Raw genomic sequence first — 15,713 nt, 5'->3', positions numbered from 1 at the left:
GTGATGAGTGAGGAAAATGGAGGAGAAATAAGGAAGGATGAAGTGAAGGCAGTTAAGATGAGAGCAGGTAAGGCACCTGGTCTGGATGGATGTCATGCAGAATGTCTGAAAAAAGGAATTACAGTGATGGTGGACTGGTTGGTGAGGTTATTTAATGTTTGTTTAAGAGAGGATAGAGTGCCAGAGGACTGGAGGAGTTCCTGTATAGTTCCACTTTACAAGGGAAAAGGGGACAAGTGTGAGTGTAGTAGTTTCAGAGGTATCAGTTTGTTAAGTGTAGTTGGGAAGGCTTATGAAAGGGTCTTGATTGAGAGGATTAGGAGAGGAAGAGAGGGAGTAATTGGTGAGGAACAGTGTGGGTCTAGGACAGGTAGGGGTTGGGTAGATAAGATTTTTGTGGTAAGACAGATATGTGAGAAAGCTTTAGGAAATGGTATAGATGTTTTTTGGGCTTTTATGGATCTGGAAAAGGCTTATGACAGGGTAGACAGGAAGGCACTGTGTGAGGTATTGCAGATGTATGGGATAGGAGGAAAGCTGTTAAGAGCAGCCAAGAGTTTTTATGAGAGTAGTAGAGCTTGTGTTAGAATTAGAAATGTAGAGAGTGAGTGGTTTGAGGTAAGGGATGTGTTATATTGCCTCGGCTGTTCAATTTATACATGGATAGGGTGGTGTGAGAGGTACATGCAAGGGTAATGGGTCAGGTATTGTTGTAAGATGAGAGGAGGGATTGAGGAAGTTAGTGACAGAGTTTGGGAAGGTGTGTGAAGGAAGGAAGTTGAAGATAAATGTGGGTAAAAGGTGATAAGATGTAGAAGGAGGGAAACTGGCAGCAGACTGGAAGTGAGTATTAAGGGAGCGAGACTGAGGGAAGTGGATATTTTTAGATACTTGGGTGAGAAAGTGACAGAAAAGGGAAGAGTGGAGGTGGAGGTAGAATGTAGATTGGGAGAAGCAAGTAAATGTCTTGGGGGATTAAAAAGTGTAATGAGAAATAGACATTTGGGAATGGAGGGTAAGAGGAGATTATATGAAGGATTGATTGTACCAGCAGCACTGTATGGGGCAGAAACACAGAAGATAAGAGAGAAAGAGGGGAGGAGTTTGAATGTGTTTGTGATGAGTTGCCTGAGAAGTATGATAGGGATTACTAGGTTGGATAGAGTGAGAAACAAGGAGGTGAGGAGGAGAGTAGGGGTGGAAAGGTAGTTGGGAGATAGAGTTGATGAAAGAATATTGGGATGGTTTGGACACATGGAAAGAATGAGTGAAGAAAGGTTAGTAAAAGAGGTGTGGAAGGCAGAGATGGAAGGAATGAACATGAGGGAGTGACCTAGGATGAGATGGATTCATGAGGTAAAAGGGGCATTGGGAAGGGGGAATGTCAGCTGAGGAAGGACGGGAGAGGACAGAAGATAGGGCTGATTGGAGAATGGTTGTGTATTGATGATGCTGTGATGCATGAAGGAGAGTATGTGGGGGATGGGGGTGAGGGAGTATGTGTGAAAAATAGATTGATGCAGTCTGAAGGGATTTCTCCCCATCTCCTACTTTTCTACAAGAGAAGATGGAGAGGGGGTTGCCGATTTAATGTAGCAGCCTTGCTGTGTATGTGCTGTCTTGTGACACTGCTTCTGACCCAGTGCAGCGGGTGAGATGCAGGGGCGACACATCATCCAAGAGGTGCCAAGATGAGAGTGAAGGAAGGGGGTGGATGGGAGCAGAGTATGTTGGGGATGGAATGGGTGGGAGTGGTTTTTATGCCTTTATTTTTTGGCTACCTCCCTTGTAAGGGGGAAAAAGCCTTTGGTATATGTTTGGTATATGTATGTATGTACATAAATACATATATCAATTTTTTTTTTCGCCATATAAGGGAGGTAGCCAAAAAACAAAAGTATAAAAACCACTCCCACCCATTCCATCCCTATCACACTCCACTCCCCTCCACCCTCTTCCTTCCCTCTTATCTTGGCATCTCCTGGATGACGGGTCATCTTTGCATCTTGCCCACTGGACTGGGTCAGAAGCAGTGTCGCAAGACACAGCACATCCACAGCAAGGTTGCTTCATTAAATCAGTGACCCCCCTCTCCATCCCCTCATGCAGAAAAGGAGAAGACGGGGAGAAATCCCTTCGGGTTGCGTCAAGTTTTTCTCACACATACTCCCTCTCCCCCCACACCCCACCCATTCCACCTCATGGATCACAACACCATCCATATGCAACCATTCTCCATTTACCCCTGTCTTCTGTCCTCTCCCATCTTTCCTCAACAGACATTCTCCTCTTCTCCAAAGCCCCTTTTACCCCATCTGTCCATCTCATCCTAGGTCACCCCCTCATGTTCACTCCTTCCACATCTACCTTCCACACCTCTTTTACTAGTCTTTCTTCACTAATTCTTTCCATGTGTCCAAACCATCCCAATACTCTTTCATCCACCCTGTCTCCCAACTCCCTTTCCACCCCCGTTCTGCTCCTCACCTCATTTCTCACTTTATCCAGCCTAGTAACCCCTATCATACCTCTCAGACACCTCATCTCAAACACATTCAAACTCCTCTCTTTCTCTCTTATGTTCTGTGTTTCTGCCCCACACAGTGCTGTTGGCACAATCACTCCTCTCCTTCATATAATCTCTTAGCCTCCATTCCCAAATGTCTATTTCTCATTACACTTTTTAATCCACCAAGGCATTTACTTGCTTCTCTCAATCTACATTCTACCTCCACCTCCACTCCTCCCTTCCCTGCCACATTCGCACCCAAGTATCTAAAACTATCCACTTCCTCCAGTCTCTCTTCCTTAATACTCACTTCCAGTCTGCTGCCACTTTCACCCCTTGTACATCTCATCACCTTTTACCCACATTTATCTTCAACTTCCTTCTTTCACACACTTTCCCAAACTCTGTCACTAATTTCCTCAATCCCTCCTCTGATCCTGCCACAAGCACCGTGTCATCTGCAAACAACTGGCTTATCTCCCACTTTTTTCCATTTTCTTTAACCCCTTCCATACGGTGCCGCACACGTAGGCGTCATGGGGAGCGAGTGTATTCGCGAGGCTGCCATATCGGCGTCTTGATTATATTTATTGTAGTCGCCCCTCCATAATGACATTATTTCTAATTCTTTTGTAATCGCATTTTCTATGGTTATCAAAATTCACGGGTGAAGAGAGAACGATAGATATAAGCGGTGACTATATTTTATGATGCGAGTATTATTACGACACGTCATACGGCTGGCATTGGCTGCTGCCACCGAGATCTAAGTCCATGACGCCTACGTGTGCGGCACCGTATGGAAGGGGTTAACCATCTCTAATCCCTGAACCACCATCCTTGTATTTAACTCTTGCACCACCCCATCCATGCATAAATTGAGGTACTCCCCAAGGCGGTCGTAGCTCCTCTTGGGGATCGGTGTCACCTGCGTAGAGCTGGTGGCCAGGGCTGGTTGCCGCCGTTTGGCCCCCAACTCTTGGGGTTGGGGGTGGTCCCACGACGTAGACATTGCTGCTCCAGGACAGCCAGGTGATATAACACATCCCTGATGAAGTTCCACCTTTACCTCAAACCACTCACTCTCTCCAATTCTAATCCTGACACATGCTCTACTAGTTTTGTAAAAACTCTCAACAGCTCCTAAAAGCTTTCCTCCTATCCCATACATCTACAATACCTCCCACGGTACTTTCCTGTCTACCCTGTCATAAGCCTTTTCCAAATCCATAAACATACGTACATCCATATACTAAGGCTTTTTCCCCCTTACAAGGGAGGTAGCCAAAAAGGAAAAGGCATAAAATCATTTCCACCCATTCCATCCCTGAATACACTTATCTTAGCACCTCCTGGATGACGGGTCACCCCTGCACCTTGTCCACTGCCCTTTTCCTATAACTTTCTCATATATCTGTCTTACCACGAAAATCTGATTACGGAACCTCTACCAGTCCTAAACCCACACTGTTCCTCACCAATTGGCTATTGCAATGAATTGCAGGCTGGCAAAACATTGTAAGGCCAATGAATGGGCATTTGTTGACAACTGGGACCACTTTTATGGTAGGAATCATCTATATACAAGGGACGGGATGCACTTGTCGCCCAGAGGATTTTGGCTCCTTGCTGAATCCCTTGAGCGAGAAGTAGGCATCCTACAGGGTTTTTTTGGGTAGATTACGAGGGAGTAGGGGTTGAAGTATTGGAATGTAGTTTAGGCAATAGAAACAACTTAGAGAGGGACTGTGAAAAGAATCACCAAAGCAGGTGGAGGGAAGATAAACTTAAAGTTTACTATACAAATAGCAGAAGCATAATTAACGAAATTGATTTACTGCGAGTTAAAGCATGCATAGAGAACTTCGATATTATAGCTATTACTGAGTCCTGGATCAACATGGCTGATAAACATTTCTTTCCGGAAAACGAAATAGAAGGATATAAGTTTTTTCACAAGGATAGGGTTGGCAGGTGTGGGGGAGGTGTAGCACTTTTCATTAAAAATACAATAAACTATATTATCAACAATTCGATTAAGGAAGAGGACTGAACGGAATCCATTTGGGTAGAGATTATAGGCAAGAATAAGAAAGTTATTATTGGCATCTTGTACAGACCTCCTAACCTCAGCATTGAGCAGACTGATCCCCTGATTTATGAAATTCACAGAGCGTCCGAGTACAAAAACGTTGTGATCATGGGAGATTTTAATTATAGAAACATTGACTGGGAAACTTTAATAGGAGATCCGGAAACAAAGAAATTCCTAGATGTGGTGCAGGATAATTTCCTAAAACAAATGATTACTGATCCTATGAGGGGAGTAAATACTCTGGACTTACTTTTGACTAATAATGAGCACCTAATGAGTAACGTAAAAGTGGGAGATAGTCTAGGCTCTAGCGATCATCAAGAAATAAGATTTAATATTATTTGGGAAGAATTGAAAAGTGCAAATAATGTCCAAGTACCAGACTTCAGGAGAGCAAACTTTGACAATTTTTTAAACCTATTTGAAATTGAATATGAAATGTCATGTGGACGTTTCGGACATTGTCGAGTCTCAATGCGTGACCTGGGGTCAGGTCATGACTAGAGGTCGGGTCACGGAGGGTAATATGCATACCTTGGGTTATCCCCCTGAAGTCAATACGGAAAAATGGTAATACTCCCAAATGGATGACGGACAGATTGAAACATGAGATCGGAACGAAAAGAGGACTTTACTTAAAAAAACAAAAACAAAAAAACGGGGAAACACCTTAGATCAAGATATAACGAAATGGCAAAGCTGGTTAAAAACAATACACGTACAGCGAAACTTAATTATGAAATTAAGGTTGCTAGTCAAGCAAGATCCAACCAAAGGGTTTCTTTCATCTCTATAGAACAAAAAATAAAGAAAGAATAGGACCAATTAAGAACGATGAATATGTCATGATAGAATTGGAGGAAAAAATGAGTGAGGTTAGATAAATGATGAGAGGTTAGATAAAGTATATGACTGCGATCCGAGTTTCAGAGGGGATGAAGAAAGTAGTCTATCTAATATCAGCATTAGTAAAGTAAAAGTAGTCAAGCAGATTGGAAGACTTAAAGCTATAAAATCCCTGGGTCTAGACGAAATTTTTCCAAGAATGCGAAAGGAATGTAAATTTGAAATCTGCGACCAGTTAACTGAAATATTTGATAAATCAGTAGACACTGGTTTTGTGCCTACTGGTTGGATGCAAGCAAACGTTGTTCCTGTTTTTAAGAAGGAAGATAGATCGTCTATATGGAACTACAGGCCAATCAGTTTGATTATTATTGTTATTATTATTATTATTATTATTATTATTATTATTATTATTATTATTATTATTATTATTATTATTATTATTATTATTATTATTATTATTATTATTATTATTATTATTATTATTATTATGGGAGAGCGACTGGAGGAAGTGGATAGTTTTAGATACTTGGGTACAAATGTGGCAGGAAAGGGTGGAGTGAAGGTGGAGGTAGAATGTAGATTGAGAGAAGCGAGTAAATGCCTTGGTGGATTAAAGAGTGTAATGAGGAATAGACATTTGGGAATAGATGCTAAGAGGAGACTGTATGAAGGAGTGATTGTGCCAACAGCACTGTATGGGGCAGAAACATGGAACATAAGAGAGGAAGAGAGAAGGAGTTTGAATGTGTTTGAGATGAGGTGTCTGAGAAGTATGATGGGGATTACTAGGCTAGATAGAGTTAGAAATGAGGAGGTGAGGAGGAGAATAGGGGTGGAAAGGGAGTTGGGAGATAGGGTTGATGAAAGAGTATTAGGATGGTTTGGACACATGGAAAGAATGAGTGAAGAAAGACTAGTAAAAGAGGTATGGAAGGCAGATGTGGAGGGAGTGAACATGAAAGGACATCCTAGGATGAGGTGGATGGATGGGGTGAAGGAGGCTTTGGGGAAGAGGGGAATGTCTGTTGAGGAAGGACGGGAGAGGACAGAAGACAGGGGTGAATGGAGAAGGGTTGTATATGGATGATGTGATGCATGAAGTGGAATGAGTGGGGTTGAGGTAGTATATGTGTTGGCAAAATTTGACGTAACCCGAAGGGATTTCTTCCAGTCTTCTCCTTTTATGCATGGAGGGACAGAGAGAGGGGGGGTCGCCAATTTAATGAAGTGGCCTTGCTGTGGATGTGCTGTGTCTTGCAACACTGCTTCTGACCCAGGACAGTGGACAAGGTGCAGGGATGACCTGTCATCCAGTAGGTGCTAAGATAAGAGGGTGGGTGGAGGGATGTGGAGTGTATTCAGGGATGGAATGGGTGGGAATGATTTTATGCCTTTTCCTTTTTGGCTACCTCCCTTGTAAGGGGGAAAAAGCATTGGTATATGTATGTATGTATGTATTATTATTATTATTATTATTATTATTATTATTATTATTATTATTATTATTATTATTATTATTATTATTATTATTATTATTATTATTATTATTATTATTATTATTAGTCAATATTTACACCAACTTGGAAAAACAGTTTCCTGTTGTCATATTTTGTCATTGGTATTCAAGAAAAAAGTAACAAATCAGTACCAAGTAATTATCATCCCATTTTAATCTCAGTTGTATGTAAAACAATGGAAATGATTATAAGGGATAAGACTGTAGACTTCCTTGAAGGTAACAATTGGGTACAAGTTTTAGATTTTTTTTTTTTTTTTTTTTTTAGAAGAAAATGGCTTTAGAAAAAGCATTCATGTTTGAACAACTTTCTTGACTTCCTTAATGATATTTTTTATATTTATGATGAAAGCAAGTCAGGTGATGTATACTTGGACTTCTGAAAAGCATTTGATATGTTCCTGCACAATCAGCTACTCAGTTAATAATGCATGGCATCATAGGTAATAATCATAATTGGCTGAAAGAAAACAATGGATTATAATCAGTGGAAATTCATCTGACTCATGTGATATAGTGAGTAATATTCCCCAGGAATATGTGCTTGGTCCAGTTCTCTTTTTGATTTGTGTAAATGATATGGATATTGGTCTGATATATGAAATATAAAAATTTGAGGATCACAATACAATTGTCAGTAAAACCAGTAATGTAGCAGATAGGGACCAACTGCAGTCCGACTTAAATTGTTTAGTTGAGTGAAACAATAGATGGCAAATGGAATTTAACATTGATAAATGTAAAGATTGCATATTGGTAACCAACTTCAGAAATCAGATCAAGAATTGACCTAGGTGTCATAGTATCTAAAAATCTAAAACCAACCCTCTAGTGTATAGTTGGATTTATTGGTAGAACATTTTAATACAGACTGAAAAAGAAATAATTACTCTATACAATTCTCTAGTAAGACATCATCTTGCATACTGTGATAAGTTTTGGTCACTATCTTATAAAAGAAATTGAAAAATTAGAAAAAGTACAACAGAGAATCACTAAAATGACCCCTCATTTATGTAATAAACCCTATACAGTATAGAGCATCTAAGTGAACTTTATTTATCTTATCCTAATGAAGTGTGTGGGGTGGTTTAATTGAAGTCTTTAAAATGCTCCATGGCTACAATGATATAAACATAGATGATTATTTTATTGTGGACTAGATATATAACAAGAAATAATGGTTACAAAATAATCTTTTAAGAGATCAAATACCAATGAATAAAAAAAATCTTTAACGAGATTTTAAACATTTGGAACAAAATATCTATTCATTTCATGAGTTCAAATACAATTAACACATTTAAAAAACACTAAGATAGAGTCCAATATGGAATCAAATGTGGATTCCAATATGGAGTCCAACCCTAGTCTAACTTATTTCTCAGCATCATGAATACATATGTTTAAATGAAGTCAGTGGTTCTTAACTGTTTCCACTGTTTATACTCATGTTTTGATTCACAAACAGCCCCATAAGGGCCAATAGGTCCATTGCTGGTTGCTTATCCTTTGTATTCCTTTATGTTTGTATTGTAACTTCTGAGCAATGGACAAAGAAATGTATCCAATCTTTTGGTGGCAATACAAAACTGGGTCCACATTTTAGACTCAAAAGTCTATAACTCAGCAGTAGCTGAAAGTTGGGAAAGAAAGACTAAAACTTTAGTATTAGATTTTGCAGGGTTTGTTTTAAACAAAGTTCCAAACCACCAACACACAGGGAGGCATGAGACTTAGTAAGATCCTGAGACAACAGAGGCCCAAAACATGAGAGGTCAGAAATCTTTAATTTAGTAGGCAATTGTGTAGACTGTATCTGGTAACCACATCCTAAGGCCCTTTATTTACCATCCCTCTGCCACACAGATACGAGAGTGTCTTCAGTCAGAACCTGGGACCCAGGAGACACTGGACATGATAGAGTCAATAACCAATTGTCTAAGATCTCGAACTGCTGCTGCGAGTGGTCAAAAAGGGAGAGGGAGAAGAGTCCTTCACCTTACATTGGGATCGACAGTGACCAAGAGTTGGAGGATTGTGATTGGCTAGCCGTCTACTCCATGTATCTCGAGTCAAAAGTCACGGGGATCCCCTCGAGGTGTCGCATCCACCAGGGGCTCTTCAGCATCTCACAGTGCATCTCTGAAGGTGGGTTCAGGTGTAATTTTTCAGCAATTCTTTGTTGTATAGATATACACACACACGCTGGACTGATGGCGAAGATTGGAACTCCGAAAAAAAAAAAAAAACAATTGTTGTGGATTTCAGTGACAAGGGAGTACCCGTGTTGTTTTAGCAGGGAAGGGGAAAGCTCGTGGTGTAGTGGGAAGGTAAAGAAAAAGGAGAAGAGGAGGAATTATTGAGAAAAATGGAAGAAAATGAAGAAGGGGAGGAACAGGCCCCAGAAGTCAGAAGGGGTGTAAACAAAAGGTGCACAAAAGACACAAGTGAAGTTGAACAAGTTAGCAAAGGGATCAAAAGTAGAAATATAGAAAAGAGCAACTCAATAGAAAGTGGAGATAATTATTTTCATGGATTTAATGAGGGGGGAGATGACAACCTCCCCCAGTTAGCAAGTCTAGAGGAAAAACTAACAAAAATGAATCGTGGGAGGTTAGGTTCAGCCAACTTGTGCTAATTACACAGAGAGTTGAAAAAATTGGAAGAACTAAAAACGGAGAACCAAAACCTAAATAAAGAAATAGAAGAATTAAAAAGACAGTTCAAAGAAGTAAAGGATGAGAATCAGGAATTAACGAATAATAAAGAGAATAGGGAGTCCATAGCAAAAGAGGTAAAGGGTTGGAGAAAAGTTCAGGAGGATAACAAAATTGAATTCAGAGATATAGTGAAACAACAGATGAAGGAACGCACTAAGGATACAGCTATTTAAGTGATGAGAGAGAAGGAGAATATAGTAAGAGACTTAGCAGATAAAAAGAAATGTATAATTATAATAGGAATGGAAGAGAAACATAATCAAAATAGGCCTATAGGAGTAAGATGAGAAAGAAAAAGTAAACAAGGTATTAAAAATATTTCAAGAAGGTGAACAGGAAATAGGAAAAGAAATTGAAGAATTATAGAGACTAGGGAAATACAGTATAGACAAAACCAGACCAATTAAGGTTAAATTCAGGTCACAAACGACAGCAGAGAATCAGTACAAACAGATATGGATAAAATGAGAGATGAATAAAGAAGAAAGAGCAGAAGAGAAAACAAAAAGAATCAAAGCTAAGAAAAAAAACAGGAACAGAACAGTCAAAGAGAAATTCTATTGGAGAGTAGTGGATATGAAAGTGAGGAAATGGTTCATAAGAGAGAAAAAAAGAAGGGAAACAGAAAACAGGATGGAGGTAGCAGAAAATTAAAAGTATCCTTTACAAATAAAAATGGATTGATAACCGTACTTGTAAGAGAGACCGGTCTATAGCTTGTAGGATCTTCTTTGTTTCTGCCCTTATTATTGGTACTATATTTCCACTTTTCCAATCTTCTGGAACTTTTCCTTCCTCCAATTAACTGCTTATTAGACTATGTATTTTGTCTGTTAGTTCATCCCTGCATTCTCTCAAAATCTAGTTTGCCATTTTATCTAGATCAAGCGATTTTCTGACATCGAGATTACTCAAGTGATTCTTCTATTTCTTTCATAGGGGGGCTTTCCCTTCCCACTCGTCATCTCTCAGTTGTATGTTCTCCCTTGTAAATACGGATTTAAAATGCTTGTTCATAATTTCTGCCATTTCTATTTCCTCTGTGTATTCTATTCCTCCTTGTAGTTTCACTAATTCTTGTTTGTTTTTCAGTTTGTTGTTTACAAATCTATAGAATAGTTTTGGTTGATCTTTTTATTTTTCTATGACATCCTTTTTGTGTTTTTTCTTTTCTTCTCTGTGCACTTGTACATATTCATTTCTATAATCAGTATATATTTTTCAATTTTCGGGTTTTTTGTCTTTCCTCCATTTTATCGAAGCCTTATCCATGTTATCTTTTAACTCTCTACATCTTTTGTTGTACTAATATTTTTCATATCCTTTTTCTTGTTTTTGTCTTCGAACATACTTTTCCACTCCTTATAAATTTTTGTCAAAATATTCCATTTATGTTCTACTGTTGTTTCCTTTTTGTATATCCCTTCCAAGTCTGCTTTAAAAAAAATCATATTATCAATTTGTTTTTCATACATCAATTTTCCCTTTCTATATATTTTTTCTCAAGTATTTTTCTTCATTTAGTTCAAGTTCTACTAATATGTGGTCACTCTAAATTATTGGTGTCTTATATTCAATCTTGTCCGCTATTTCAGGTTCTGATGTGATTATTAGGTCTAGACTTGATGGTTCTTCCTCATTTCTATAACTAGTATTCTCTTGTATCCATTGTGTCATTATATGTTCTATAATCATATCAAGTAGTATATTTCCCCATAGGTCATCTCCACCCTTCACTGTCATTTCTTCCCAGCAGATTTCTTTACAATTAAAATTGCCCATTATAATTATTCTTCCATCTTCCATTATCTTATATAGTGTTATCTTTGTGTCTTCTAACATATTTTTGTGTTCTTTCTCTTCCCACAAAGCTGTTTTACGAGGCATATAATTTACCACAAACTTCCAGCTCTTCTTGTCCCTGTCCTCTATTTCCATCATGATCATCTCCACTCTATTCTTTTCATATGTAACATTCCTCATATTTATATCCTTCTACTCTACCACCTTGTTTTACTTCTCTGTTTGTAATCCAATAATTATATACACCATGTCCTACAGTGTTGGGTTGTAATGGACCTTTCAATTTTGTCTCCACAATTCCCATTATGTCAGGTTCTTTTTCCATCAGGTAATCATTCAGTTCATTCAAGACTGTTATAAATCCATCTATATTTGTGAAGGACACTTAATTTTCTGCTACCTCCATCCTGTTTTCTGCTTCCCATCTGTTTTTCTCTTCTATAAACCATTTCTTCACTTTCATATAAGAACATAAGAAATAAAGGAGACTGCAAAAGACGATAAGGCATCACCACCTGTCATCCCCATCCATAAAGTTGTCTAATCGTTTTTTAAAACAACTGATAGTTTCAGCGCTTACTACATGGTTACTAAGTTTATTCCATTCATCGACCACCCTATTTGTAAACCAATTCTTGCCTATTTCCTTCTTAAATCTAAATTTGTCCAGTTTATAACCATGACTGCGAGTCCTGCCCTTTTGTTTTATTTTGATGACCTTGTTTGCTTCACCCTTGTTATAGCCTTTGATCCACTTGAACACTTCTATTAGATCACCCCGCACTCTGCGTCTTTCCAGAGAGTGTAAGTTTAGGTGCCTAAGCCTCTCTTCGTAAGGCAAATTTCCGAGTCCTTGTATCATTTTGGTCCTTCTCTGTACTGATTCTAGTGAATTTATGTCCATTCTGTAGGACGGAGACCAAAACTGTACCGCATAGTCAAGGATGGGTCTAACTATCGCTAGATAGAGTTTAATAATTACCTCTGCACTTCTATTCGTTACCGTCCTAGCAATGAAGCCTAATGCTCTGTTTGCTTTATTTCTGGCGCTAATGCACTGGTTCCTGGTTTTAAGGTCCGGACTCACCAGAACTCCCAAGTCCCTCTCGCACTCAGATTTGTCTAAAAACGTGTTATCTAAGTTGTATCTATTTTCGGGGTTGTGTAGCCCTACGTTTAACACGCTACACTTAGAGATATTGAAGTTCATTTGCCATTTCACCGACCATGTTAACAGTTTATTAAGATCATCCTGCAGAATCTGGGCGTCTTCTCCTGACCTAATTAGGCATCCTATTTTAGTGTCGTCCGCAAACTTACTAACATCACTATTTAACCATCGTCTAAGTCGTTTATATACATAATGAACAACAAGGGACCCAAAACCGAGCCCTGGGGGACCCCGCTAGTAACATTGCCCCACCTAGATTTTATTCCATTTATGGTGACCCGCTGTTTTCTGTTACTAATCCAAGCTCTAATCCATTCTAACACTTTTCCTCCTATGCCATGGGCTTTGATTTTATTTAGTAGTCTCTGGTGTGGCACTTTATCGAACGCTTTGCTAAAGTCAAGGTAAACAACATCGTAATTTTCATTGTTGTCTGACGCCTTATATACCTTAGTGTAAAAGGATAGAAGATTAGTCACGCATGACTTACCTTTGGAGAAACCATGCTGTGAATCACGAATTAAATTATGCCCTTCAATGTGTTCTCTGAGTCTATTTACTATTATTGATTCAAGCATTTTTCCTATAACCGATGTCAAACTGATTGGCCTGTAGTTGCATGTGGTCGATCTATCTCCCTTCTTAAAAACAGGAACAACGTTTGCCTGCCTCCAAGCAGTTGGAACAGAACCTGTGTCTACTGATTTATTGAATATTTCAGTTAACTGATTGCAGATTTCAAATTTACACTCCTTAACCCCTTCATAACGGTGCGCACACGTAAGCGTCATGGGGAGCGAGTGTATTCGCGAGGCTGCCATATCGGCGTCTTGATTATATTTATTGTAGTCGCCCCTCCATAATGACATTCTTTCTAATTCTTTTGTAATCGCATTTTCTATGGTTATCAAAATTCACGGGTGAAGAGAGAACGATCGATATAAGCGGTGACTATATTTTATGATGCGAGTATTATTACGACACGTCGTACGGCTGGCATTGGCTGCTGCCACCGAGATCTAAGTCCATGACGCCTACGTGTGCGGCACCGTATGGAAGGGGTTAAGCATTCTTGGAAAATTTTCATCTGGACCCAGAGATTTTGTAGCTTTTAAGTCTTTCAATCTGCTTGACTACTTCTTCTTTACTAATGCTGATATTAGTTAGGCTATTTTCTTCATCCCCTCTGAAAATCGGATCGCAGTCAGGTACTTTATCTAACCTCTCATTAGTAAACACCGATAGAAAATAATTGTTAAACTCCTCACTCATTTTTTCTTCCGATTCTATCATGACATTTTCATCGTTTTTAATTGGTCCTATTCTTTCTTTATTTTTTGTTCTATAGAGGTGAAAGAAACCCTTTGGGTTGGATTTTGCATGACTGGCAACCTTGATTTCATAATTACGTTTCGCTGAACGTGTATTCCTTTTAACCAGCTTTGCCATTTCGTTATATCTTGATCTAAGGTGTGATTCCCCGTTTTTTATTTTTACGTAAAGTCCTCTTTTAATTCCGATCTCATGTTTCAATCTGTCCGTCATCCATTTGGGAGTATTACTATTTTTCCGTATTGACTTTAGGGGGATAAATGTGTTTTGTGCATTAATAATTAGATCAGTTAGATTGTTATACATTTCATCTAAAGTACTGACCTGATTTTTGGGCCCTCGCCCCGAATCGACCTGACCTAAGGTATGCGTATTACTCTCTGTGACCCAGACCTGACCTAAGGTATGCGAATTTCCCTTCTTGACCCAGACCTGACCTAAGGTATGCGTATTACACTCCTTGACCCACTTCTGACTATCAGCCCCGCAACGAGAATCAAGAATGTTTGAAACGTCCGGATTGGTTTTCGTATTCAATTTCAAATAAGTCTTTATATTGTCAAAGTTTGCTTTCCTGAAGTCTGGTACTTGAACGTTATTTGTACTTTTTATTTTTTCCCAAATAATATTAAATCTTATTTCTTGATGATCGCTAAAGCCTAGACTATCGCCCACTATTACGCTGCTAATTTGGTGCTCATTATTTGTTAGAATTAAGTCCAGGGTATTTTGTCCCCTCGTAGGATCGGTAATCATTTGTTTTAGGAAATTATCCTGCACCACATCTAGGAATTTCTTCGCTTCATGATCTCCTATTAAAGTTTCCCAGTCAATGTTTCTATAGTTAAAATCTCCCATGATTACAACGTTTTTGTACTCGGACGCTCTGTGAATTTCATGAATTAGGGGATCAGTCTGCTCAATGCTAAGGTTAGGAGGTCTATACAAGACGCCAATAATAACTTTCTTGTTCTTGCCTATAATCTCTACCCAAATAGATTCCGTACAGTCCTCTTCCTTAATCGAATTGTTGATAATACAGTTTAATGTATTTTTAACGAAAAGTGCTACACCTCCCCCATTCCTGCCGACCCTATCCTTATGAAAAAACTTATATCCTTCTATTTCGATTTCCGGAAGGAAATGTTTATCAGCCATGTTGATCCAGGATTCAGTAATAGCTATAATACCGAAATTTTCTACGCATGCTTTACCTCGCAGCAAATCAATTTTGTTAATTATGCTCCTACTATTTGTATAGTAAACCTTAAGTTTATCTTCCCTCCACCTGCTTTGGTGATTTTTTATACAGTCCTCTAAGTTGTTTCTATTGCCTAAACTATATTCCGATACTTCCCCCCCTACTCCCACATAATCTACCCGAAAAAACCCTGTAGGATGTCTACTTCTCGCTCAAGGGATTCAGCAAGGAGCCGAAATCCTCTGGGAGACAAGTGCACTCCATCCCTTGTGTATAGGTGATTCTTACCATAAAAGCGGTCCCAGTTGTTGACAAATGCCCATCCATTAGCCTTACAATGTTTTGCCAGCCTGCAATTCATTGCAATAGCCCTGGAATGCCACATGCCTCCAACTCTATGCCTCGGAAGGATTCCACATACTACAGGAACACCTCCCCTATTTCTGATCTTGTCTAGCGCATCTGGGTACCGCGCAAATAATTCCTCACTCCCTAACTTACCTATATCATTTCC

The 15,713-nt window shown here is 39.0% G+C and overlaps 1 protein-coding gene across 1 annotated transcript in view; it reads left to right on the top strand.

Moving 5' to 3' along the window:
• Nucleotides 1–15,713, top strand: part of LOC143039847 (uncharacterized) — a 155,734-nt gene that overhangs the window by 11,689 nt on the left and 128,332 nt on the right. The window contains exon 3 of the mRNA XM_076210103.1: nt 8,839–9,120. Coding sequence (XP_076066218.1) covers nt 8,839–9,120 — 282 coding nt within the window. The remainder of the gene's footprint in view (nt 1–8,838; nt 9,121–15,713) is intronic.

This window comes from Oratosquilla oratoria, chromosome 27 (genome assembly GCF_046742065.1).
Source record: "Oratosquilla oratoria isolate Oo_2021 chromosome 27, ASM4674206v1, whole genome shotgun sequence".
Lineage (NCBI taxonomy): Eukaryota > Metazoa > Arthropoda > Malacostraca > Stomatopoda > Squillidae > Oratosquilla > Oratosquilla oratoria.
The sequence above is the reverse complement of the archived record's forward strand: the minus strand, read 5'-3'. Positions and strand labels throughout refer to the sequence as shown.